The sequence below is a fragment of the Punctularia strigosozonata genome (assembly GCF_000264995.1).
Source record: "Punctularia strigosozonata HHB-11173 SS5 unplaced genomic scaffold PUNSTscaffold_2, whole genome shotgun sequence".
NCBI lineage: Eukaryota > Fungi > Basidiomycota > Agaricomycetes > Corticiales > Punctulariaceae > Punctularia > Punctularia strigosozonata.
In genome coordinates, this window is record NW_006767434.1 from 1,120,737 (window position 1) to 1,145,923 (window position 25,187).

A 25,187-nucleotide genomic window follows, 5' to 3' on the forward strand; every position below is an offset into this window, starting at 1 on the left:
TGATGATCCTTCGACTGAGGCACGGTGGCGGTCATCCGCTTGCGCGCCTCGATGAGAACACTTAATGAAGGTGTATAGGATGAAACGACGAAATCGGACGTGCACTTGCCCTTTACTGCACCTGCCGCATGTAGCGGCAAGGAGACAAAATTGCCTGTCGGGCACCACCACAGTCGTGGCCGTACTCCGTCGCCCTTGTACTGATCAGAAAACCATCGTGAACCCATCATTTTGGATGGTATCCGGACCAATATTGCTCACCATTAATCTCAGGCCAGACATAATCGGATAGACCACATGATCCCACAGCTCTTGCAAGATCTGTATCAGAGGATTTGATCTTGTTCTGTAAACGATCATAGGACGCGTTCCTCTGTCGTCCGTGAGATGTGATTGCGCCTCCAGGTTATAGCAACTGCGGGCATCTCTTTGTGCTCGCACCAGAACCTGCGACCATCTTGATATCCGTACTGCGTCAGCATTGTGTAACGGGATGACGAAGGGTTCAGCGATATCGGATGGCATTACAACGCCATACGAGACATCCCCTGATGCAACCAGTAGCACCACAGGTCCTTCCTTCGCAGCAATGCGCAAGTTGGCGAACTCTGGAGGAAGCAGAAGAGCCTCAAACCCGGGATGAGAACGGGCTTGCTCGAGCAGTTCTTCGAACTCGTTGACAAGAGCGTGCCGACGTGATGCGCCCTTCTCCGAAATCTTGCGGGTGTCGCTCATCCCCACTTCCTCGAGCTGGCGGGAGACTATCCGCAAACGGGATGCTAACCTGTCCGGCAACCCGTCGAAGGGGGTACGAAGATGTAAAACGCCGTTCCATAATAGTGTGCGACCATGTTCCAAGCATTCCACGGCGAGTTCGGTTCTCATGTTAGCAATCGCATGCATCGCAGCTGCTGTTGCTACGCCTTGAAAACCTCTCAAAGCCTGAAGCCTGGAGCGCATATCTGTTCCCTTGTACGCAAGCCGGGGGAGGAGGTGCATGTTTGTTCGGTGAGCGCGCGAAATTGAATCCGTATCATTCACGACAGTTGCGGCCTCCAGGAATGTCCGATTGAAGCGCAGGCGTTCCAATATAGAGGTGTATGGATGCTCGACCGCCTGTGCGTAGGCATGCATGCACTGTGCAGAGTCAGTGCTGTGCTCGGTCAACAGGAACCGGACGTGGAAGTCAGCGGCAAGGCCCGCCCAAATAGTGGCGTACATGGGATGGATGGGAGGTGCTAGTCCCAGAGCAGTCTGCCGACGCTCAAGCGCTTCGTCAATCAAGTTGACATCCTTCGTCAATTCTGACCAACTTCGCAATGTTTCCGCCCAAACATCGTACGTAGACGCCACCAGCATGGCTTGTGTTGTCGAGCAAAGCTGCGTGGCTTCCTGACAGTGAGCCACGGCCTCCGTAAAGTATCTTGTCGATTTCTCGAACGAGCCGAGCTTCTGCAAAAATGAAGCAAGGGTACGCAGTGCATTGTATCTGTACGGGCTTCCGGGAGACGCCAGCGTCAAGTATTGGCGGCTAACGCTGCAAGCCTCAGAGAGCAAGCGCTCATCGGGGGGCATATCGAGGCGACGTCGGCTGTCCAACTCTCCACACAGCACGCCACACATTCCCCATGCAATATACACTCGATGCTGGTCTGAATGTGCGATCTCCAAACATCGCTGGGCGTATTGCGATGCCTGAGTAAAGTCTGCGCGAGCACCCAAACGGTCGAATCTGAGTCGAAAGGCCATGGATAACTTGTGCACAGCGTGCCATGCTTGGGAGACGCTGCCTATGCAAGCGTCAGCCAAAGGCTGTAGTACGAGAATTGCTTCGTCTACGTCATCGATTGTTGCGGAAGCGTCGCACCGCTCAAGAAGAGCATGCGCGAAGTGTGTCCGTAGTCTGTTGGGCGGGACGACTTCAGTGGTCTCTTCTACAGCCTGCCGGTAGTAGGTAATAGCTTCGTCCAAGTCCCGAATCGCAGTTTCATATATGCCGTAACGTTCGTGCAAGACAAACGCGCACTGGTAAAGAAGACGATGCTGGCCGATTACAGAGAGACCGCACTCGCGCGCTTCACGAGCGCGTAGTACCGCAGTATCTATAGCATCGCCGTCATTGAGGATGGTGCCACGCCGTATGAGAGATTCGGAGAGGACGGTAAGAATTTGCGATCGATTTGGTAGAGACTCCGCCCCCGAACCGGACACAGTTCGGTCAAGAATGGACGAACACAACATCATCTGCTGGAGAATGCCGTCGAGGCGTTCCTGTCGGTAGGAGAGTCGGATGAGCACGATTACCAGAACAAGTGCAGCTGACACCAAACTATGACCCATGGATTCCCTTAACGCCATAGCGGAATTAGCCAGTTTGAGTGCCTCCTCCAGGGTTGCTGCAGAGTCACTACGTGAATGATCAAGGGTCAGGGCATGAGCAAGACCCTCTTTTGTGGAGACCAGTAGGGTTGCGTCAAGGTCCTCCCGGGAAAGCAGGTCATGATGGAGCTCGATAGACTCGTCGAGTGTCTCGTCTCCGCCGGTCTCCTCATAACGGACAAGTAGATTTCTGGCGAGAGAGAGGCGAGTAGCATAGCACGAGGTTTGATTTGACGCGCGCAGTACCCGGCGAATCGCAGTGATGGCAGCGTCAGTGGCCGCAAGCCAGCACCTACGCCTGCGTTTGACGTCCTGTATTGAAACGTGCATGCAATCTGCAGAGTTCACCAATCGGTCGTCAGTCGTCGTGTGTCAACAGCAGTGCTACGTACCACGTCTTCCCGTATCCGTTTGTACACGTCAGCGCGAGTGGGTAGCACAAGTGGGTGAGTAGCTGGGAGGGGCGGGAGCCAGCGACACGTATATATGCACCGGCCGGGGGAGCATTACTGAACAATCAGACGAAGATAGCTCGAGAAGGCCATCACCTCAGAAGTACACCGTGACTGGACGGAATCACAGCATGTCACAGCCTGCGTATTGCCTTCAATTCATTGAAGGAATGGCTATCGCTGCCTTTCCGAGATAGTGGATTGACACAGGCGTAGTAGTTGCCTTCCGTGATTCATGACGCTGTCATGTCCGAACCGCCTTCGATCCAGATAGATAATGTTATGTCGCCGAGAGACATGGGTGCCCGCAAAAATAAGCTGTTCGTGACAGCAGGTAAGTACCCGAGGCGGGGGTTGGAGGACGACACGAACATTCTGTCCTCACTCACAGCGAGCCTTTGCTTCCGCCCCTCACGCGCAAGTCTGGATCAGGATCAAAGCGACTCGAATCACAAGATCGTTCAAACCCAATTCACACCAACCTTGCCCTGCGAATTGAATGCTGCGCGGCCGAAGTTGGGGACGCGATCTCACCCTATGACGAGTTGCGCCGATGCCGGCGTCCGCACGCGCACAACTCGCTCTCTTTCTTCCTTCTCCGCGCTGTGGACGACGACGAAGGCCCTTATCGACGCCGAGCTCTCAATTTGTTTTGACCTGAAGCAACCATGGGCGCGTTACAATCCCACTTCACGCAGATGTTCCCGCCGAAGCCGACGTGGCGCGTGAACGACATCCCGGACTTGACCGGCAAGGTGCGCGGCGGGACCTGGTCAGTTGAACACGGGCACAGCGTCTCTGACATTCTTGTGATGTCGGATAGGTGTACATCGTCACCGGAGGCAATTCTGGTATCGGGAAGGAGACGGTCAAGGCGCGTTTCCCCGAACATGTATTACTGCACGAGTAACTCACACTTTTTCAGGCTCTCCTCGAACACAATGCAAAGGTATAATCCCTTCGACGCACTCTCAGTTCCCAGCTCACAACTACTCCACTTGCAGGTCTACCTCGCAGCCAGAGATCAGACCAAAGCCGAGGAAGCCATCAATGAACTGAAACAAGCTACTGGCAAAGAGGCCATCTTCCTGAAGCTCGACCTCGGCGACTTGCACAGCGTGAAGCAGGCAGCTGAGGAGTTTATTAGGTCTGCTTTTTCTATTTTGCCTTGAGCGCCAAGAGCCTGACCTTACGATCATATCTTGGTATTCAGTAAGGAGAAGGAGCTTCATGTATTGATCAACAGCGCGTACGTGTTCATTCGCGCCGCATATAGTGCAGGTTAATTGACACTGTGCATGCTCAGTGGTGTCATGGCCCCTCCGGTCGACATGGTGACCAGCCAAGGTTACGACCTACAGTTCGGTGAGGCGCATGTTTGCTCCTTAGCCCCGTCCTCCGACTAAATCGCTGCAGGAACCAACGTCCTGGGTACATTAGCCCGCATATACTCCCTCACCTTTCCCAAACTCAAGCCTCTTCGTTTTGCCTCCAGGTCACTTCTACTTTACTAAGCTCCTTCTCCCCGTTTTGCTCTCGACCACTAAGTCCACTCCGGAGGGCAAAGTCCGCGTCGTCAACACATCCTCCTCCGCGCACTATCACCCGTTCGGCCCCCCTCTAGACTTTGCCACCTTCAAGGACGGGCCCGCGCGTCGCAAGGTTCACAAGACCAAGTTGTACGCTCAGAGCAAATTCGTACGTATATGCTCGCTGTTTGCCGTTCAAAAACTTTCATGGATATAGGGCAACATTGTCTTCGCGAACGAGTTGCAGAAGAGGTACGGGGACCAGGGTATCGTCTCCACCTCTGTCAACCCTGGTGCGTGCTCCACAGGGTCATGCATACGATCAATGTGGGATATTCATCCCCCCTTCCCTCTAGGTAACTTGAAGACCAACATCGGTCAGTTCTCGTATTCGTGAACGTCGCATCCGCGCTGAAGTTCTTATCCGTCGCCAGCTCGTTACAATGGACCTATTTTCAGTGCCCTCATTGTCAGTGCCCTTTGACTTTTTCCGAATTGCTGCCCCTAACGCCGTGTCTCCGCGCAGCAACCATTCTTATATCCCGCCCCATACGGCGCGCTCACCCAGCTGTGGGCTGGCACCTCGCCGGAGGGTCTCGAGCTCGGTGGAAAGGTGCGACGATCTCGCCTTGTGCCCCTCCCTGCCGCGAAGATAACCTAAATTCGTTTTTACAGTATTTGATGCCGTGGGCTCGCGTCGGCGTGCCGTATGCGCCGACGAACGACCCGGCGCTGGGACGTGATTTGTGGGCGTGGTTGGAGGAGCAGCTCAAGGACCTCTGATTTGGTCGAGATTGGACTTCGGACTGGTCGTCTCCCGAGCTGGGTCCGCGCGTTCCGGCCTACGATGCTTCCTTGTTGGTCGTGTTTGGACTTGCTGGAGATGCAGTGAACGTTCTGACTGCGGGGATTCGAGAAGCTCGGGAGTCCTGAGGAAGCTGTTGGGCAATTGGGCTTCATACCGACGCATAACCTTGCCCACGCTTGCGTAACTCTCAGTACGTACGTAACTTGACACACGTCTGTTAGTCTTCAACCTGATGAATAGTGTTGAGTAAGCAACAAGAACCGTTGCAACCGAGTGCCGCCTTGCTTGCGCGGCTTCGGCTTCTCAGTTTGGCTTCATTGGAACCATCATTGACTGCGACTCCGAGGCGGCGAGCGATGTTCACACACTCCGAACTCCTCGCATCCTGGCAATATTCGTCTGGAATATCAATGATGCGTCGTAGTACGCGCGCGGGACTCGCACGTCCTTCGCCGTTATATAGTTCGCAATCGTTGCCGCATTACTCCAGCATACCGGACTCGTACACCGCTGTTTTCTACGATTCCAAACGACTATGAGCGGCGTACGCTCTCAATACACCCAGATGTTCCCCCCAAAACCCAAATGGGGTGTGAACGACATCCCGGATTTGACTGGCAAGGTGCGTAACAGAACACGATCATTCATCGCGTCTGAATGTTCAACAATGCCTTACAGGTGATGATTGTCACCGGTGGCAATTCTGGTATCGGAAAGGAGACAGTCAAGGTGAGTTTCACAGTATTGGAACTCGTGTGAGCTTACGATGTCAGCGTGAGCTAACAATCTATACATCGCAGGCCCTTCTTGAACACAACGCAAAGGTACAACCCGCATGACACAGATCGTACCGTAGCTGACACTCTCCATTCTCGCAGGTTTATCTTGCAGCCAGAGATCCGAGAAGGCACAGGAGGCCATCAACGATTTGAAGCAAGCCACAGGTAAAGAGGCCATCTTCCTCAGGCTTGACCTTGGCGACTTGCATAGCGTCAAGCAGGCAGCGGAAGAGTTCATCAGGTCGGTCTTTCTGCTGCGTCGGGACTCGTCACGGCATCCGAGCTAACATGCAATGTTCGGCATGCAGCAAGAAGCAGCAGCTGCACGTACTATTCAACAGCGCGTGAGTGCTCGCTTGCCTTGTATTTATGCGAATCTGTTGAATCATCGGCGTTTCAGTGGTGTCATGATGTGTCCCCTAGACATGCTGACCGCCCAAGGCTACGACCTGCAATTCGGTCAGTCGCATAATACCACCCCAACTACGCATGATCTCCTCATATCTTCACGTTAGGAACCAACGTGTTGGGTACGTTAGCCTGCATATAACACTTTCTATATATCACGAGTGATTATCCACAACATCTCTTCCAGGCCACTTCTACTTCACCAAACTCCTGCTTCCTATTCTACCCCCCACTGCCAAATTTACACCGGAGGGCAAGGTCCGCGTCGTCAACATGTCCTCCTCAGCGCACTACAACCCGTTGGGTCCCCCGTTGAACCTCGCCACGCTCAAGGACGGCCCAGCCCGCCGGAAGCTGAGTACGGCCAAGTTGTACGCATAGAGCAAATTCGTGCGTCGCATTTCCCATTCCCTCGTTCGTAGGCCCTTCGCGAGTGTTAATTGGAAGGTCTGGTGAACATAGGGTACTGTCGTCTTTGCGAACGAGCTGCAGAGACGATACGGCGACCAAGGCATTGTTTCCACCTCTGTAAACCCCGGTATGTGCTCCGACCGATGATGAATTGCACACGACATGACCGATGCTCATTTTGCCCCGTTCTGCCCAGGAAACCTGAAAACTAACCTCAGTTAGTTCTCTTATTCTTGAGGATCGCGTCGGCGCTCATTGATGTATCACCAGCACGCTACAGTGGCTCTGTCTTCAAAGCCGTCACCGTGAGCGACCTTCATGTTGTTTACTCCATTTCCCGCTGCTGACGCTCTCCCACAAAGCAACCACTGCTGTTCCCGGCTTCCTACGGCGCTCTTACGCAGCTCTGGGCCGGCACCTCGCCGGAGGGTCGCGAGCTCGGCGGCAAGGTGCGGTGTTATCTTTCACGCTCATCAGATGCTATTGACGAGTGTTTCCGACCTCGCAGTATCTGATACCATGGGCTCGGGTCGGCGTTCCGTATGCACCAGCAAACGATCCGGCGCGAGGACGAGATCTGTGGGCATGGATGGAGGAGCAGATAAAGGACATGTAAATCTCCCTGTCATCGCGGATGCTGGACATTGCTGAAGTGATGCACGGCTTATTCGCGCCCTGCAGTCATCGAAATCCTGATCAAATATGATGTTATGTACCCATTCACATTGTTCAACCTTGCGATGCGCGCCACCTCATGCGACTTCCTGGGGATGCACAACCAGCTTCACGCCGCTGACTTTGTCCTGGCGCAGCAGCTCCAATCCAGCCGGGATAGCTGGTAGACCACCCGGGATTACTTGCACGCGATTCGGCTGGCGAATCCAACGTAGACATGTCAAAATTCCCCCCGTTGCGGTGGCAATAGCAACCCACCTTGATTGAGCCATCCCGCAACCACTGGCCAAGGTGCGCATACAATTCGCGCCCTGCCTCATCCTCCTCGAGTTCTTTGAAGCTCAGGTTGCCTTTCACCCACACGAGTTCTTTGCCGTCCTGGCCGTGCACAACTCCGTCGGGCGGCGCTAACACCACCACAAACTGCCCGCCAGGCGCTACGAGCGACCATCCTACCTTCTGAGTGTCGGCGGTGCTGACGGCGTCGTAGGCGATCTTGATCGAATCCGGCGTAATCTTCAGTACTTCCGCGCGGAGGCTGTCGGCGGGGAGCGAGCGTGAGAGGACGTGCGTTGCGCCGAGGGATTTGAGGTAGTCGGTGTGCCTCTCGGATGCGGTGGCGATGATCGGAGAAAATCCGGATACTTTGGCGAGTTGGATCACTGAAGGAGGATGAAATTCGGTTAGCTTATCGGTTGTGGGCTATACAAGGAGACCCCACCGAATTGGCCAACGGAGGTGGAACCGCCGAGCACGACGAATGGCTGACCATCGTACGGTGCAGGGACTTGCCAGAACGGCGTCAGCTCGGCGCCTCCGGCCAGCTTCTTGTTGAACAGCGCGACGAAGGCCGTGCCGAGCGCGAGCGGGATAGACGCTGCCTCGTCCAAAGACACGTTGGGTGGGATCCTCACCGCGCGGGCCCCGGGAACGAGGGCATACCGCTGGAAGGTCCCGCGCGCGTTCTTAAGCATTCCCTGCCATACACTGTGATCGGGATCAGCACTTAAATCCATGACGGGCATAATGAAAGGGACAAGCAAGGCAGTCCTACATCTTATCGTCCTTCTGGACGTTGGTGACGCCCTCGCCAACCTGCTCGACGACCCCTGCAGCATCCGAGCCCAGGATAGCGGGGTATTGTACGAACTCCTGATAGACTCCTGGGGCTTGGATCTTCCACTCGAGCGGGTTGAGGGCTGCTGCTTCTACCCGGGCAAGGACTTCACCGGGGCCAGGAACAGGAACGGGAGTGTCCTGCACGGCGAACTCGCCGTTCTTGGTCAAGAGGAAGAGAGCTTTCTGTTCTGCCAAGGCCATTGTTCAGGTTATGCAGACTTTAGGATTGATACTGAATTTTCGCTCAAACTTAGGACGAGCATTATATCCCGTCACGTTATCGCAGACTATAGGATATGGATCGAGATTAGGTTCGTGCGCTGACAAAGACTGGGTCAGTATGGATCAAGATTGACAAACCAACGTACCTACTGCAAGACGACGTGCCATCACAATGTATAGTAAGGCGACGAGCGGTGGGAGGATTGCGCCACTGGGTCACTAAGGCTGTGAGGCGAGAAGCGCTCGAGGAGAACTTCTCGGCTCGCTCAGGGCAAATTCACAGAACACCAACATCTCATATTATTTCAGGGAAAGGACGGACCGTGAGTTGAGGTCGACGTCAATCTTTGGGCTGAGCGGCTGGGGGTGAAAAGCTTGACTTGGATAATAGTCAGGCAGGGGTTTGTGTGAGTGTGAGTATGAGAAGTAGCCTGAGGAGCCCGCACGTTTGTGTGGCGTTGCTTGGCGCCACCCCAGGGTCAGCTCTCCAAACTACTACGGGCTACAGCCATCTCCATCCAAGCTAATCGGCGGTTGCGATGTTAGCGTTGACAAAGATTCTGTCACCGCTATTTCAGCACTAACAAAGCTGCATATATCAGGCGCAAGTCTACCCATACACGCCAGGAACAAGGTGGCATATGGTGGGAGGATGAATCGGCACAATCTCAGTTCTCCCGCAGCGCAGTTGTCGACGGAACCTTTGTCTGATGTGGATTACAGGGTAGCTACTGGGTATCCACCCTTAGTCGTTCTTTCTAGGCACGGATGGGTCCCATGCCGCTGGAAGCCGGCAAGAATTTCCCGGGCTAAATGGCATAGGAGCGCGCGAGTCGAGTCTATATAGACGTCCTCGAATGAGTGCAAGCTCCATCTCAGCGTCGATATCGGATCTTCACTATGACCCCAAAAACACAGAAGGCTCTCTTTGTCGTATCGGAAGGGGGCTCATTCGCTGTCCAGACCACCACTGTACCCTCTCCCGGTCCTGGCGAAATACTTGCTAAGGTGGAAGCAACGGGACTCAACCCAGTGGACTGGAAGATCAAGTTCCTCTACCATGAATGGATCAACTGGATCCAATATCCCGCGATACTGGGCATTGACGGCGCGGGCGTCGTCGACGCGGTTGGAGAGGGTGTCTCGAATCTCAAGATAGGCGATCCGATGTGCATACCATTCTCAGAATACGATGCTATACACTGACTTAGTTTCGTGATAGCTTATGGCAGGGAGTGCATGGGAATGAGCGTACGACGTTCCAGCAGTATGCGCTCGTGACTGCCGAACTCGCCGCAAAAATTCCTTCCAATATGAGCGTCGATGAGGCGGCGTCCATCCCATTGACCCTCGGTACTGCCTTCCTCGGGATGTACAACAAGAAGAAGGACGGTCCTGGAGGCGGAGCAGGATTAACGCCCTTCTGGAAGTCAACCACCGCGTATGCCGGTCAACCGTTCGTTGTGCTGGGCGGCGCTACTTCCACTGGCCAGTTCGGTAAGTGTATATTTGCCTATGCCCAATCTTATCATGGCGAGGTGCTGACCATAGACGCTAGCTATCCAGCTTGCCAGACTGTCTGGTTTCTCACCGATCATCGTCACGGCGTCCGAAAAGCATGTTGAACATCTCAAGTCGCTTGGCGCCACGCACGTCCTCCCTCGCTCTCTATCTGACGATGGGCTCGCTGCCGAGATTAGCAAGGTCACGCCACAACCGCTCAAACTTGTTTTTGATACCGTTAGCATCGCCGAGACGCAGAAGACCGGGTTGTCGCTCGTCGTCCCGGGCGGACAGTTGATCCTCGTGCTGCCACCCATAGAAGGCGTGGTACACGGCCGAGACGGCAAGGAGCTCGTGCGTACCACCGGGAATGTGAACTTCACCGGCCAGGGAGAGGTCGGACGAGAGCTGTATGCGCGTCTCACTCAACTCCTGCAGGACGGGTGGATCAAGGTGAAGCCAATTTGTCCTATCCCGTACATCATAGTGCGTACAACTCACTGATGCCCCACGTTCTCTGTTAGCCGCTTCGTATTCAAGTGGTTCCCGGTGGACTAGCGGGTATTCCGGATGGACTGGAATTACTTCGCCTGGATAAAGTCGGCGGTATCAGACTGATCGCGCATCCTCAGGAAACCGCTTAACTTATGATGTGCTGTATAGCTGCAGCTCGTTTCACGGCGAAAAAAGAGAAATGTTAACCTCTTCACTGTTGTGCATAAGATATCGGACAGACTGAAACATCGACAACTACGTACTAACATGGGACGGTTCCTGGTATTGGATAAAGAACACAGTGACGGAACCACTTATGCTGTCTCCTGAGGATGTACAATCAGTTTCACGCCGCTGACCTTGCCCTGTTGCAACAGGTCGAGCCCGCCCGGAATAGCCGCAAGACCACCAGGCAGCACTTCCACGCGATTCGGCTGATACGAAGGAGAGAGACTATCAGCTATGATAATAGGCACAGAGCCCGTTGTGGATTACCTTGATAGAGCCATCCTGAAGCAGCTGGCCAAGGTGCTTGTACAGCTCGCGCCCTAGCTCCTTCTGACCCAGGATGTGCACGTTTCCTGCCGGCGCGACAATCCGCTTTCCGTCCTCGCCATCCACGATGCCTTCGACGGGTGGCAAAAGCACGACGAGTGTCCCGCCTGGAGCGAGGAGCGACCAGCCGGTCTTCTGTGTACTAGCGACGCTGACGGCCTCGAAAACGATCTTGAGCGGGTCCGGCGTGATCTTGCGGATTTCGGTGGCAAGAGCATCATCGGAGAGCGAGCGCGGAAGGATATGTGTGGCCCCGAGAGATCGCAGGAAGCCTGCGTGTTTCTCGGATGCGGTGGTTATGATCGGGGAAAAGCCCGATAACCGCGCGAGCTGGATAGCTGGCGTCCAACCTGAGTACACGGATCGCGAGACATAGGATCTTTTTTCTTGCGCTACTCACCGTATTGGCCAACAGCGGTCGCACCGCCTATCGCGACAAACGGTTGCCCTGCATAGGCGGTAGACGACTGCCAGAACGGGGTCAGCTCCGCGCCACCACGATCGCCTGCCTTCTTGTACAGGCCAAGGAAGGCCGTTGAGAGCCCGAGCGGGACGGACGCGGCCTCGTCGATAGTCACGTTCTCAGGGATCTTCGCCGCATGCTCGGCGGAGACCAGCGCGTACTGCTGGAATGTGCCGTACTCCTTCTTGAATTGGCCCTGGAACAAACTACATGGCCGCGGTCAGCGCTCAGATTTCACGGGGATCTCGAAATAAGAATCGGGAGACGGGAACGTACAGCTTATCCCCCTCCTGCAAGTGAGCCACGCCTTCGCCGACTTGCTCCACGACGCCGGCGCCATCCGATCCCAGGATCCCTGGGTACTGGATGAAGTTCTGGTAGACGCCAGGGGCCCTTATCTTCCAGTCGACAGGATTGAGCGCCGCCGCTTCCAGTCGGACAAGAACCTCGCCGGGGCCGGGAGAAGGAACATTCGTGTTTTGAACAGCAAAGTCCCCGCCCTTCGATAAGAGAAAGAGCGCCTTTTGCTGGATAGGGGCCATGTTTAGAGATGCGAACTTCAAGGTGGATGCGTCAATATGGCGGACGTAATAAGCGGGTCAATGCATGCTATAATAGGTTACAAGTCGGATCGGCGGCAGAGCCCGGTGACCAATACGGGAGATAAGCATAGGCTTCGCTCCATCGCTTGAATAAGCAATCACAGATCCCGAGGGAAAAGCTCAGGGCGGATTGCAAAGCAAGGCGACGAGCGCCAGGAGGATTGCGCGACCGCGCGTCCGAGGGTGTGTCCAGACGTCAACCAGAAGCGCTCGTGAAAATCCAGGGTTCATTACTCCGGTTCGGATCGCAGAGGGGCACAGCCGGCGAGCGAGGTTGCAGGAAGGCGTCGCGGAGACAGGGTCAGGCCCTTCAGGCCCTGTCGAGTGGTTCGATATGATGCAAGCGCAGAAAGCCAGGCCAGATAAGCTTTTAGGATGCATAGATACTTAGCCTCAATCCCGATGGGTGATATGAGATGGACGGCCACAGTCTGAAGCTTCAGCTAGGGCAGCGCTTCGACATCATCGGCTCTCGTAAGTCCTCGACATTCGAGGCCGCAGGACCGATGTTCAAACGTTCAAGGTTAGCCTGCCGTCGCCTGGCAGAGAGGCCCAGGCACGTGGTCTACAGTGATCCACCATTCCTCTGGACAGCACCACTCCCTTGGACACGGGCTAATTTCTCTACATCGCCGGACTCTTGCCTCTTAATTATTTTTCCATATATACCTCCAATGGATCCTCACCATCTCTTGTAGCCCGATAGACAATATGTTGTGTTTTACTCGAATGAAAAATCGAAAACACTGTGGTGGCTGTGCTGTTCAATTTTATCTGGGCTCTGAGGGGTTTGTGAGCTACTGTACAACAAATCAGTGTACATATTCAGATTCAGGAGTGTTGAAAGCACTATCTGCAATTGAGTTCATGAGGGTACATATATTGATGGGCCCAATATCGCTCCAGGTTTCTGCAAGCTTCGGCGGAGCAGGAGCAAAGGCAGCCATGTGACTGTCGGGTAACCTCAGAAAGCTTTCCCGCGCTCACTCCGGCAATACGGCAAAGTCACAAACGGTGTGGGAAAACCACTGTCCAGAGGAACGGTAAAGTGGCTGTGAGGGGGTCACTCGTATTATGACTCTCAGAATTTTTGTAGGATACCTACTACTCCAAAAAAAATTGGGCAGATGGGCAAGATGTACGGCTAACTAATGATACTAAGTTGAAGAAGAATGAGAGCCTATGGGGAGAGAAATGCGCAATACAGTTTTTGCTGTCCAAGGGAACGGTGGATCACTGTAATAAGCGCGTTGTGTGTGGTGTTGTTTGGCTAGGTCAGCGCCAGCTCTGTTCCCCGCGTCGTCGGGTCGAAGGTCGTTGACAGTTCTTTGCTCCGACTTCGTGAATCTATTCCGCAGGGCTGAATATGAATATCACGGCACTCTTGCGACGACTAGCTATTTGAGCTACTCCATCAGATCGACTGCGTCAGAGTCTTATATGTTATGTCGTTGCTGAAGGAAATCGGTCCGCCACGCCTCGAACCAGGCGATGTACAGAGTGGACATTGTCGTTGCCCCGGGATCATGCTAGGCATCGAACTATCCCTTGTACTCGAAACTTTTACTCGTTGTAGGATTGGCATCGGTCAGTCATCAGTCATCATGACCCGCATTAAGTCTGACCTTCCAGGCGCCAGGACCCGGGGGCTAGCTAACACCCGGAACTTAGGGAAACTAGCACCACAGCACTCTGCTACTCCGTATGTCTTCTTGTCGTGGACAGGATGAGTGGTGAAGTTTTCAATCTCTGCTGTTTCCACCATACGTCGATATCCCTCTTTCAGGCAGGACAGTAGCGGCGAACATGAATCCAACGTAGATTTGCCGATCACAAATGCTTCCAAGCCCATCAGTCGACGCAGGGTTCGCGAATCGTATCCATGCACGCGCAATGAACCGCGGCACGGCAGCACGGGTCGTCTCCTGCTGACATATCAAGCTACAGCGTCTTTGTCAGCGTTGTTGCGGTGGTAGCAGGTTCACGCGCAATGGCGTATACGGTGTTCATACCCCGTGCCATTTTGCATTTAAGTCCGTGCAACAGTTCAGCCGAGCGCGCACATACGTTGATATGGCCCCCAAGGAACAGAAAGCCCTCTTCGTCGTGGCAGAACGCGGCGATTACGCCGTTCGAAGTACGGCCGTGCCCTCTCCTGGTCGTGGCGAGATCCTCGCCAGGGTGGACGCGGCGGCCCTCAACCCGGTAGACTGGAAGATCAAGTACAACTACCAGAACTTGATCACTTGGGTAACGTATCCTGCGATCTTGGGCCATGACGGGGCTGGCGTCGTCGAGGAAGTTGGCGAGGGCGTCACGAACCTGAAGAAGGGGGATAAAATGTGCGTTTGTGATGAAGTGGCAGTGTCCGGGTGTTCGGATCAACTGAGTTGAACCTGGTTCGCCACAGACTTTGGCAAGGCGTATGCCAGACTGATCGCGCGACGTTCCAACACTACACGCTTGTCACCGCCGACCTCGCCGCCAAGATCCCAGGCAACATCACCGTCGACGAAGCGGCATCCATCCCTTTGACGATCGCCACAGCCTTCTTGGGGTTGTACAACAAGAAGGCCGAGGACGGCGGCGGTGCGGCTCTGACTCCCTTCTGGGAGTCGTCGACGGCTTACGCTGGCCAGCCGATCGTCGTGCTTGGAGGTAGCACTTCCACCGGCCAATTCGGCGAGCCACACTTTCTCCTCCCGTTCGGCGTCTAGCGGGGCCACTAACGAGAGACTTCAGTCATCCAGTTCGCCCGCCTGTCCGGATTCTCCCCGATCATTACTACCGCGTCCGATAAGCATACGGACTATCTCAAATCCCTCGGCGCGACGCACGTTCTCGCTCGCTCGCTCTCTGACGACGCGTTGCGCGCCGAGATCCGCAAGATCGCGTCGCACCCCATCAAGTTCGTCTACGACGCCGTCGCCATCCCCGGCACGCAACACTTTGGGTGGTCGCTGCTCGGCGAAGGCGGACAGCTCATCCTCGCGCTGCCGCCTACTGAGGGCATCGTCCACAACAAGGACGGCAAGGACCTCGTGCGCGTGCTCGGCAACGTGAACTTTCCTGGAGAAAAAGAGGCGGGGCGCGAGCTATACGCGCGCCTTAGCCAGCTGCTGCAAAATGGGTCAATCAAGGTCGGTCTGCTGACGCGCTTCGTTTTGTGCCGAGAACTAACACTTCGGTTTTCGGTAGCCGAACCGCGTGCAAGTGGTCCCCGGCGGCCTTGCAGCAATCCCAGACGCGTTGGAGCTGCTCCGGGAGGAGAAAGTAGGCGGCATCAAGTTGATTGCACATCCTCAAGAAACCACATGAGTAACGGTATCCAGTCAACGTGAACTCGAATTGAGGGATTATGTACTCTTACACGCGTACCGACACGCAATATAGGGAGCAGTTACACTTAGAGGTATAGAGTCCGACTGCCGGTGGGCGCTGCGTGGTCCCAGGTCGTCAGTTATGCAGGACCTCGATTGCAAGACGGCGTAAGGCGCAAGTCGCGACTCGGATCCAGTTGTAAGAGGTCAAACACATCTTTGTTACAAATTCATCTTAATATACACTTTCCCGACGACGACGACGACTTTCTGTTTGCTATGGTGGTCTTGATTCTCACGGTGTCTCCTGAGGACGCGCGATCAGCTTGACACCGCTGACCTTGTCGTGGCGCAACAACTCCAGCCCCTCAGGGATACCCGCCAGCCCGTTGGGGAGCACTTGCACGCGATTCGGCTGCGAAAAGAACACGCTCAATCACAAGGGAAGGCACGTAACGCAACGCGGGACACCCACCTTGATCGAGCCGTCGCTCAATAACTGACTGAGGCGCACATACAGCTCCCGCCCCGTTTCCTCCTGGCCAGGGTAGTTTACGTTCCCGAGTACCTCCACGAGTTCCTTTCCGTCTGTGCCGTGAACGATGCCTTCAGCCGGTGGTAAGACCAAGAGCAACTGACCGCCCGGTGCGAGGAGCGACCACGCCGCTTTCTGCGTGTCAGCAAGGCTGACGGCGTCGTAGACAACCTTGACCGGCTGTGACGTGATCTTGGCGACCTCGGTGAGGAGAGCGTCGGCAGAGATTGTGCGGGAGAGGACGTGCGTTGCGCCGAGGGATTGGAGGAACACGGTGTGTTTTTCCGATGCGGTCGTGATGATGGGGGAGAACCCGGACAATCGGGCAAGCTGAATGACTGGCTTTCACGTCAGCCCACTGACACCAGGCCCAGTATGAAGACGATGTTGCACTCACCAAACTGGCCAACGGAAGTGGCGCCTCCCAGTATGACAATCGGCTGGCCGGCGTAGGCGGTCGATGATTCCCAGAAGGGCGTCAGCTCCGCGCCTCCGCCCTGCCCGACCTTCTTCTTGTTGTACAGCGCGAGGAACGCGGTTGCGAGCGTGAGCGGTATGGACGCAGCTTCATCGACGCTCACGTTCTCCGGGATCTTCGCCGCGAGATCAGCGGAGAGGAGCGCGTACTGCTGGAACGTCGCGCGATCGTTCTTGAACATACCCTGCCACAGGCTGTGATCGTATCAGTTACGCCTCACCATGAAATTGAAAGAAGAGGCAGAACGTACATTTTATCGCCCTTGCTGAGGTGAGTGACGCCGTCACCAATCTCTTCGACAACGCCAGCGCCATCGGTCCCGAGGATCCCCGGGTATTGGAACCAGGTGTATGCCGTTATCTTCCAATCGACGGGATTAAGCGCCGTCGCCTCCACCCGAACGAGGACCTCGCCGGGCCCAGGGTTGGGTACGGGTGTGGCCCGAACAGCGTACTCTCCCTCTTTCGACAGGATGAAGAGAGCCTTTTGCTCTGCCGGAGCCATGTCGATGTCGAGGTGTGATATGGGCGGGACGAGGGACCCTCAAGAGATTGCGGTTTGTGAACTGCACTGGGTTCATATTCAGACCCATGATATCGAATATATCGTGAGTCCGGTCGTTAGAGAGCAAGCCGACGTGACGTTGGCTGGCACACATAAGTAGTACGTCAGCGGGCATTCGCACGGGAAATCAGCGTGCACATCAAGTACGTCATGCATCTGAGTTGTCTGAGCAACGCGGGGCATGGGGAGACAAACAGTCGCGAGAGGTGGATCAGACGGGACAGAATGACATTGAACTAAGCAATCCTAAGTACTACTTATTACGTCGCAAGCGATTTGCCGCTCATGTCGAACGCAAATAATCTCAGCGGTTGCAGGTCATATTACTTACAGGCCCGATATATACAGAAGTAGGCAAGTACATATACACAGGTAAGTGTTGCTATACCCGTGAGTACCCATCACGTTTAACCAGGTAGATGATCGGGCACGGTGTGCAGGCATGAGATATGGATCACCCCATAGTCGAACGACTGTCTTCACGCTCTAGAGTGTGCCTGGGGAGAGGACATATAGTCGGGATACAGTGTTTGGACATACATCACCATGATGTCACGCACGGCATCGTTCGATGGTGTTGTCGCAAAACCCAATAAAACTTACCGGCCGTACCAGCGGGATCCAGGGGGAGAGGGGAGAGAGAGCAATGAGCACTCGTTGATCAAGGTTTCGACCTTCTGGACCTTCTTCAATACGTTCCGTTCCGGACGAATGCGTCATTCAATTGCGGAGCAGGATGTAGCGTACGCTGCCTTGGCTCTCCGGCACCGTTCAGCGCGCCGCTCGAGGCTCGTGCTCGTTGACATTTCCAGTCATTAAACCATGAACGATGGCCAAATAGAGAGCAAGCAGATGTGTGGTTCTCGTGATCTCTAAGCACAAGCTTGTTTCGCTGAGTAGAACAGTTGTATGAATCGTTCAGGCCAAATCACGTCCCGGCCCACGTGGCTCATCACCGGCTGGGCTTGGGAAGTCGAAAAGGGCGGCAAGCTTGAGCGCTGTTGGATCGCCATCCCGCAGACCTCGCCGCGAGAGACAAAACACCAGGTCATGGAAGGAACGCGCGCAATCCGGACGCCTTTCGCTTCCCAAACCAACCAGCACTCGGAAGTACGCCAATGCTTCATCCAGGTCCGCAACGTTCCCCACACGCTTGAAGGACTTTCTGAGGGATGAAGCGAGCTGGAGCACGAGGCCGGATTTCTCGATCACGTCAGCTGAGGTCTCGCCGCACGCGGCGGCATGGGTGTAGTGGAGGATCGCTTGTTTCAGGGCTTTGACGTCGCCGTACCGTTTGTGACGCTCCCGATAGGCATCGGCGAGGCGCGTATGCAAGCTGGCCTGCTTACGATTATACGCGGGTTCGCCAGCGACGGCGATCCGGTAATACGCGATGCACTCGTCGAGATCTATCGGGGAGTTGCGATGACCGTAGCGCAGCCATAGCGTATCTGCAAGGTCCACCAGCGTATCGTCCGAATGGGGATCGTGGAGAGCGTGTAGTTTCAGCGCAGCTCGGAGGCAAACGATAGCTTCGTCCAAGTTTTGACGCCGGAGGAGACGCTCATAGCGGTTTTTGAGGCAAAGACCGAGCTCGTGGACGATAGGAGCCTTGTTTTTGTTCATGTTCGTGTAGTGGTGCAGCATGTCCCGAAGGAGCGCAATGACGGCGTCCAACGTCTCGCGGGTGACGTCGCATGAACGTAAACTGCGAAGCCGTCCGGAGAACTCTGCAATGATCGTGGCCAACTCATCGAAGGACGTGTCTACGTGGTGAGGGCCGTTGAGTTGCATTTGGGATATAAAGCGATGCACAGCGACAGCTTCGTTGACGCCGTCCAACTGCTTGAGGCGGTGTTGCAGAGCGGATACGATTGCGACAAAGGTTGGGCGAACGGCAGAGGAGCCGGAGGAGGACACGACCAGAGAATGGGTCGGTACCGGAACCTCGATTGGGAGCTGTACGCTGGGGGCTGATATACACCGCAACTCTTCGACGACATTACGCGAGGTCGGTCGGACGTCGGGTACGATATCCCAGCAACGCTCCACTAGGGTCCAAAGGAGTTTGGAGATAGGGCGGCCACGAATGGACTTCGGCCTATGAGGTCGGGCTCCCGCCATCACCCGAGCTACAACGTTGTATTCATTACGGATCTCCGCAAATGGGGGCAATCCGGTATGCGCCTGAGAGAGAATTGTCATCGGCCAACTGAAGAGCCAGTGCATCAAACAAATCACGAACCTCCAGGCAGACGCAACCAAATGCGTAAACGTCACTATGAAGAGTCCTGTGAACATCGCCTGTAGCGAGCAGTTCGGGGGCGTTCCAGCGATAGGAGCCGTTACTCGTGGTGGGTGTGACTTTTTCGCCAGCCATGATCACTGACAGGCCGAAATCGGCGAGCTTAGCGTGGCCTTTGCGGTCTACGAGGATGTTGGACTGTATGCCCTGCTTGCTCAGATTACGACATTAGGATAGTTACGTGAAGACATACACATCGAAGGTCCCCGTGGACTACAGACAAACAGTGCAGGTAGTCCATGCCGAGCGCAGCTTGCAACAGCTACAGAACAGGAGAGGTCATCACGGTATGCGATTCGGAAGTGTATATATAGCATACCAACGTGTTGATGTCCAAAGGACTGGGATTCATTCGAGTTCTGTAATCCAGCAAACTTCCGCCATGCATCCAGGGCGAGACTGCGCAGATCATGAAATCAAAGGTTGACGCATCGACACCTATAAATGGCAATACATTGGGATGATCCAAGGCTTGCCAAAGGAGAACCTCGCGGCAGAGTCTCTATCAGTAGGAGTCGTCAGACTGTAATCGGGGTGGGTGGTGCACACCGCGCTGATCAAGCATACCTTGTGGATGGCTGAGCGTTCTTGGGAATGAGCATAGATGCGGAAACGTTTCAACGCGACCTCTTGTCCGTAATACGACCCTCGCAATATATCCGCAAAACCTCCGGCGTTGACGGGGTCCCGTGAATGCAGTTGAACGCCCGCGACAAAGAGCTTCGAGGGAAGGACGTTGGTTTGCTGTACCAGCCTCACCAAGAGTTGACTGATGGCTTTGCGAGCTGCACCGTTATGACGTTCTCCAGAGCTGACGACGGTCAAGGCCTACAAAGAAGTTTTAAGATCATTCGGGCCAAAACACAAGATACGGACGTCGTAAAGATAGTTGACGAGAGCCACGTCGTTGGAAGTGTTCACACTGCGGTCTGAGGGAAACAACCGTACGGCAGGGTCTTCGGGTATATGCGCTTGCACCAGCAAGGCCCAAGTTGCTTCGTCAAAATCTGCGTCATTTAAGGCTGTTAGTCCAAGTCTTCCAAGGCAACTGTCACAACACAAAACGCAATAGAACGTACCGATCCGGTTTGGTCCAACCGGGTTGGTAACATCACGAGATAGCTTGGAATAGCTGGTACTCATTCGAGTCGGGTCTGATTCCATCTCATCCGCGAATTGAAGTCTGGCACGATGGACGCTTGTGTCCCCGGTACGGAGGCTTTGTGCTACCAGAAGGCGCTAGGCAGCATATGAGAGAGAACAAGAGGAGAACAGTAGCCATGTCTGTGTCCCAGTATAAGTAGGAAGAGACAGTATACGGGCGCTCAGAAGCATGTTGACAGCTCGCCGCATAGGGTGAGGGGGCAATATGGGGGTAACAAGGCGGTGCAAAGCTATCTGTCCTTGCGCCCCTCTGGATGGACCAGTGTCCCTGTTTCGCAAGTCGGTGATGGTCCAGGAAAGCGAGTTCATCGATATGTGTGGTAGTTATGTGATTGATTGTTGTTTTGACGGGCAGAGAGCAGAGGCTCTACGTAAATAATCTCCTAGTTGAGAGAGGAAGGGAGAGTTTTGTTGTACGTTCCGTAAATCTTTCACTCTTCGGCTTCGACCAAGAGGCAAATACCATGCACATACTCTACAAATACTCGACGCGGATGCAAAGGACGGGGTCTTTCCTCGCACACCCACCATATGCGCTGATTGTTTGGCCCTGGACTGCGGAAAGTATTACGCGTACATAAGTCGACGCGATCTTGTTTGATTCAAGTGGCCTGCTTTTGCTAACGGACGACCATGGCCTCTCAGCCCGTCGAGGAGACGTCGGAGCGGACACCCTTGCTCCCGGACACCACCGCAGCCACCACCTCGCGAGTCCAACATGCTACCGATGGAGAGACGCCACTGCCCAAGGGCCAAATCCTACTCCTCAGCTTCACGCGGATCGCAGAACCACTCACTTTCGCGATTCTATTCCCCTTCGTGAATGCCATGGTGCTCAGGACGGGCGAGGTGGAGGTGGAGGAGGTTGGGTACTATGTTGGTGCGATAGAGAGCCTGTTCTCACTCGTGCAGATGATGTTCCGTACGTGTCCAGCTGTGGCTTGCTCATGCTCGTAACTGAGAAATTGAGCATAGTGATTTCCTGGGGTTGGGCCGCGGACAAGTACGGGCGAAAACCGGTGCTGCTCATCTCCTTGCTGGGAGCAGCTCTCTCCACGACTCTGTTCGGTTTCTCGACGAAAATCTGGCACATGTTCGTGGCGCGCTGCATTGGAGGTTTATTCGGGGGAAATGCCGTAGTGGTTCGAACGGTGAGTACGGTTCGTTGTGCACGAGGAGCTTTGTTCATCCTCCGTGCTGCATTATAGCTCTTTGCGGAGATATCAGATAGCACGAACCAAGCCAGAGCGTTCAGCTTCTTCGCATTCGCTTCGAACATCGGACTGATGGTCGGTACGCGTCATTCGTGTCCTCATCTTCTATGACATCTACTCATGTTCATATTCACCTTCACAGGTCCCCTGATCGGCGGCGCCTTCGCCGAACCCGAGGATGCCTGGCCCGGCACGTTCGGGCGCATAGGATTCCTCCGCACCTATCCCTACGCCTTGCCATGCCTCGTCTCCGGGTCCTACTGCCTCCTCGCGTTCGCCCTCAACGCCGTCTTCCTCCGCGAACCAGCGAAGCGCGAGCACGACCCGAAGAAGGACGGTCCCAAGCCCGGGCTGAGGACTCTCCTGACGCCGCCGGTGCTCAAAGCATTACTCGTTTTCAGCGCAGCTATGTTCCTCGGATTGGCGTACAGTAAGATTTGTCTCTTCCTTCAAAGCGCGAGGACAACAAGAACTGACGTGTTGAATTGTCTCGCAGCTGCGGTACTGCCGATCTGGCTCTTCACCCCGGTCCACCTGGGCGGGCTCAACTTCCCACCGTCGCAGATCGCCGTCCTCATCGCTCTGGCCGGCTTTTCTCAGTCGCTATGGCTCCTGTTGGCCATGCCGCCTCTCGATAAGGCGCTGGGAACGTATCGCCTCCTGCGGATCTGCTTTACTGTGATCACCCTGCCTTTCCTTCCCGATTCATTGCGGTGTGGCTGACGTCCCCGTTTTGCAGTTCTGGCCGTGGTTCCTCCTCACGCCAATCGCGGTCAGTCTGATGGCCAGAGCCGGCGACTGGGTCGTCGTCTTCATACTCGTAGGGTTGATGCACACCCTTGGAAGCGGGGTCGCCATGGCGTTCAGTGCGTAATCAATCGCATTCAGGTGGTGTGGCGTACTGATGAGTTCCGGAAACAGCTTCGGTACAGCTTCTCTTGAACAACGTCTCGCCCCCAGCCCATCTTGGCGCTATCAACGGCCTCGCGCTGACCATCAATAGTGGCATCCGCACCTTCACTCCGGCGCTGTTCGCGTCTATATTCGCCGTCGGCGTCCAAAAGAACATCTTGGGACGGTACGCTTCTGACTCTGTCTCCTTCCATCTCCAGTGCCGCATATACTCAACGTTCCTTTCGATAGATATCTCGCGTGGGTGGTCCTATGGGCATGCGGTATGATAGGCTACTTCGTCAGCATGCTCGCGCCGAGGGAGAACGTGCGCGTGACTGGCGTAGGCGAGCCGGAGTCGGAGCCGCTCGCCGACGAGGAGCAGGTCGCCGGGGCTGAGGTCACTGGTGCAACAGCGAGCAACGGCAGCCCTGCGTCTACCACCACCTTGATTGAATCTGACAACGCTCGATGACCCTGGGCTGATAGGTCCCCGACCCCAATTGTACATATCGTTAATACTTCATCATGAAGGATATAGAGCAGGGCTCCGTTATCACGAAGCCCTTGATACCACGTAATACGGTGCCCCCAGCGAGTGTCTTCTCTATTCCGGTAGTCGGGTACGTTACGACCACACGAACTCGATCTTTCTAGTGCAAGGGCACTCCGACGGTAGGGCCAGAGAAAGATCGAAGCCCATCACCAAAACCAGGAAGAGACCGAAGCGGTACATAGTTAATTGAGCCAAAGGTCAGCGGCTAGAGCAATGCGATAGAAGCCGCATCCAATCCGGCATGCACATCGTAGACGATTCCAAGCCCAAGCAATTACAATGTATTACCCTGTCGTAGATGAAAACTGTGCCATCCAGAAATATTAGTATGCATACATTCACCACTCCCGAATTTGAACCAGAAACACCTCATCGACAGCCCATCCTGTCATACTTGTCCGGACGACCCTGGAGGTGCGTCAACCTGGTGCCGTAGATTGTCATTGTGTACCGCGGATCTCTTGTCATCGCTGCGAGCGCGTCGCAATTGAATTTTTCTTCGCCGAGAGCGGCTCGCTTGCGAGTTGCAAGCTGCCTGAGGGAGTCGAGGGAGTATATGGTCTTGGGAGAACACGCGAAGGTCTGATACGGAAGGCTCCGCATTTCCTTAGGAGTCAGGCTGAACGCTCTCTGCGCGTCGCTCTTCAACAGGACCTGCGATGTGGATCGTCTAGCGCTGTTGTCTGGCGAGGCATGCAAAGCACGCACTCTGGTGCCCATCGCGAAGGTTAGGACACGCCCTTCCGACGCGAGACTCGCGTCCCATGCCTTCTTCTTGTCGCGCGCCTCTTTCCGAGCAGCGACCATGCGTTTCTTCTCCTCTCTTTCCTCCGGCGTCAGGACAACCCTTTTCCTCGACTTCTTCACCTCAACTTGGGCGGCCTCTTCCAGAGCATACGCGCACATGGAGCCGTGACCATAGCGAGGCATGACGACAGTTAGGTGTTGAAATTAGGTAGGATATCTCGGGTCGCGGAGAATATAATAAACAGTCAGGTACGTCGGATGCAACGAAGGCAGAGCGTCGCCGTCACGCGGCGAAGTGGAAGTAGGAAAAACGCGTGACGTCGCGCGATTCTCAGTGACGTGAGCGTTACTTACACCGCTTCCGTTGTTTGGCAAATGACTTCCCAAGCAAGTTATCGCAGCTTTACGCACAGGACCGTTATCCCTCAACGCTCCGCGCGACCGTCAGTCAGTTCAATCAAGTGCACGAGTCGTTCAGAATCCAAAGGTCTATGTCGAGCTTGTTCCGATAAACACGCGGCCTTCTCGGCTTGTGCTTTCTAGGCGTTGTTAAAGTCTGTACACACTGGAATCATTTCTGGTGTGAAAGCTGCGCTGCCGCACACAGTGGCGGGCGACGTCAAGCTCACCTGGTTGAGTCTGGGTAAGTCTCAGTCTGTGGAGGACAGAAGTAAAGCGACTTATATTGCAACGCTCAGACAGGCCTGTATATATACTACAGAGAGTGGCTATGCGGTGCAATCACATGCTAAGCTATAGAACAATAAAGAAGGCTGTGGAACGTAGCAACGTACAGCCTATTGTGTCAGAAATAGATACAGCTGTGCCGAGGACGGCAGTCAAGGCGGGCTGTGCCAGCGCCTGTGAATCGGTGGCTGTAGAGCGCCAATTCAACACTCCCCCTCGCTGAGTGCAACGGTAGGCACGTGAGCGGATATGGCGCAAAAATGCAGCCACAGGGAGGACAATGGTTTCAACCGAACACTAAGCCCAGTTGTGACCTGAACTTGAGG

General features: G+C 54.9%; 10 protein-coding genes across 10 annotated transcripts; 4 read left to right on the forward strand and 6 right to left on the reverse strand.

The window, feature by feature from the left end:
• Positions 1–406: 406 nt before the first annotated feature.
• PUNSTDRAFT_130709 (uncharacterized protein) lies at positions 407–1,575 on the reverse strand (the record flags this gene model as incomplete). The annotated part of the gene is made up of 2 exons (XM_007379955.1): positions 407–470; positions 539–1,575. The coding sequence occupies 2 exons, from the start codon at positions 1,573–1,575 to the stop codon at positions 407–409; spliced, it is 1,101 nt and encodes a 366-aa protein (XP_007380017.1).
• A 1,806-nt stretch (positions 1,576–3,381) lies between these two features.
• Positions 3,382–5,695, forward strand: PUNSTDRAFT_97186 (NAD(P)-binding protein). The gene is made up of 13 exons (XM_007379956.1): positions 3,382–3,586; positions 3,655–3,705; positions 3,757–3,780; positions 3,836–3,978; positions 4,045–4,080; positions 4,138–4,196; positions 4,248–4,262; positions 4,327–4,529; positions 4,578–4,653; positions 4,717–4,737; positions 4,795–4,829; positions 4,887–4,973; positions 5,036–5,695. The coding sequence occupies exons 1-13, from the start codon at positions 3,500–3,502 to the stop codon at positions 5,141–5,143; spliced, it is 945 nt and encodes a 314-aa protein (XP_007380018.1). The 5' UTR covers positions 3,382–3,499; the 3' UTR covers positions 5,144–5,695.
• An 8-nt stretch (positions 5,696–5,703) lies between these two features.
• Positions 5,704–7,382, forward strand: PUNSTDRAFT_130711 (NAD(P)-binding protein; the record flags this gene model as incomplete). Its single annotated transcript, XM_007379957.1, has 12 exons — positions 5,704–5,790; positions 5,847–5,897; positions 5,969–5,992; positions 6,064–6,188; positions 6,256–6,291; positions 6,348–6,406; positions 6,463–6,477; positions 6,543–6,713; positions 6,963–6,983; positions 7,037–7,071; positions 7,129–7,215; positions 7,275–7,382. 12 exons carry the CDS (start codon positions 5,704–5,706, stop codon positions 7,380–7,382), a joined length of 819 nt encoding a protein of 272 aa, XP_007380019.1.
• Positions 7,383–7,518: 136 nt separating this feature from the next.
• On the reverse strand, positions 7,519–8,761 carry PUNSTDRAFT_130712 (GroES-like protein; the record flags this gene model as incomplete). Its single annotated transcript, XM_007379958.1, has 4 exons — positions 7,519–7,638; positions 7,700–8,103; positions 8,163–8,428; positions 8,496–8,761. 4 exons carry the CDS (start codon positions 8,759–8,761, stop codon positions 7,519–7,521), a joined length of 1,056 nt encoding a protein of 351 aa, XP_007380020.1.
• A 921-nt stretch (positions 8,762–9,682) lies between these two features.
• On the forward strand, positions 9,683–10,965 carry PUNSTDRAFT_97191 (GroES-like protein; the record flags this gene model as incomplete). The annotated part of the gene is made up of 4 exons (XM_007379959.1): positions 9,683–9,951; positions 10,005–10,279; positions 10,341–10,738; positions 10,810–10,965. The coding sequence occupies 4 exons, from the start codon at positions 9,683–9,685 to the stop codon at positions 10,927–10,929; spliced, it is 1,062 nt and encodes a 353-aa protein (XP_007380021.1). The 3' UTR covers positions 10,930–10,965.
• A 106-nt stretch (positions 10,966–11,071) lies between these two features.
• Positions 11,072–12,331, reverse strand: PUNSTDRAFT_81697 (GroES-like protein; the record flags this gene model as incomplete). The annotated part of the gene is made up of 4 exons (XM_007379960.1): positions 11,072–11,214; positions 11,276–11,673; positions 11,736–12,004; positions 12,075–12,331. Coding segments are annotated over 4 exons (1,044 nt in total), but the record flags the coding sequence as incomplete, so codon positions are not given.
• A 1,438-nt stretch (positions 12,332–13,769) lies between these two features.
• On the reverse strand, positions 13,770–17,335 carry PUNSTDRAFT_49765 (GroES-like protein). Its single transcript, XM_007379961.1, has 9 exons — positions 16,984–17,335; positions 16,653–16,927; positions 16,196–16,593; positions 15,599–16,135; positions 15,143–15,540; positions 14,811–15,082; positions 14,486–14,742; positions 14,040–14,433; positions 13,770–13,987 (listed from the first exon to the last, which is right to left on the reverse strand). Exons 1-4 carry the CDS (start codon positions 17,235–17,237, stop codon positions 16,016–16,018), a joined length of 1,047 nt encoding a protein of 348 aa, XP_007380023.1. The 5' UTR covers positions 17,238–17,335; the 3' UTR covers positions 13,770–13,987; positions 14,040–14,433; positions 14,486–14,742; positions 14,811–15,082; positions 15,143–15,540; positions 15,599–16,015.
• A 595-nt stretch (positions 17,336–17,930) lies between these two features.
• PUNSTDRAFT_141157 (kinase-like protein) lies at positions 17,931–20,745 on the reverse strand (the record flags this gene model as incomplete). The annotated part of the gene is made up of 7 exons (XM_007379962.1): positions 17,931–19,484; positions 19,543–19,749; positions 19,796–19,864; positions 19,922–20,104; positions 20,170–20,430; positions 20,479–20,609; positions 20,682–20,745. The coding sequence occupies 7 exons, from the start codon at positions 20,743–20,745 to the stop codon at positions 18,216–18,218; spliced, it is 2,184 nt and encodes a 727-aa protein (XP_007380024.1). The 3' UTR covers positions 17,931–18,215.
• Positions 20,746–21,270: 525 nt separating this feature from the next.
• PUNSTDRAFT_81704 (MFS general substrate transporter) lies at positions 21,271–23,448 on the forward strand. The gene is made up of 8 exons (XM_007379963.1): positions 21,271–21,688; positions 21,742–21,917; positions 21,975–22,059; positions 22,123–22,410; positions 22,477–22,658; positions 22,720–22,846; positions 22,902–23,058; positions 23,124–23,448. Exons 1-8 carry the CDS (start codon positions 21,400–21,402, stop codon positions 23,344–23,346), a joined length of 1,527 nt encoding a protein of 508 aa, XP_007380025.1. The 5' UTR covers positions 21,271–21,399; the 3' UTR covers positions 23,347–23,448.
• A 248-nt stretch (positions 23,449–23,696) lies between these two features.
• PUNSTDRAFT_141159 (uncharacterized protein) lies at positions 23,697–24,639 on the reverse strand. The gene is made up of 3 exons (XM_007379964.1): positions 24,136–24,639; positions 23,796–24,081; positions 23,697–23,732 (listed from the first exon to the last, which is right to left on the reverse strand). Exons 1-2 carry the CDS (start codon positions 24,355–24,357, stop codon positions 23,797–23,799), a joined length of 507 nt encoding a protein of 168 aa, XP_007380026.1. The 5' UTR covers positions 24,358–24,639; the 3' UTR covers positions 23,697–23,732; position 23,796.
• Between the last annotated feature and the right edge of the window lie 548 nt (positions 24,640–25,187).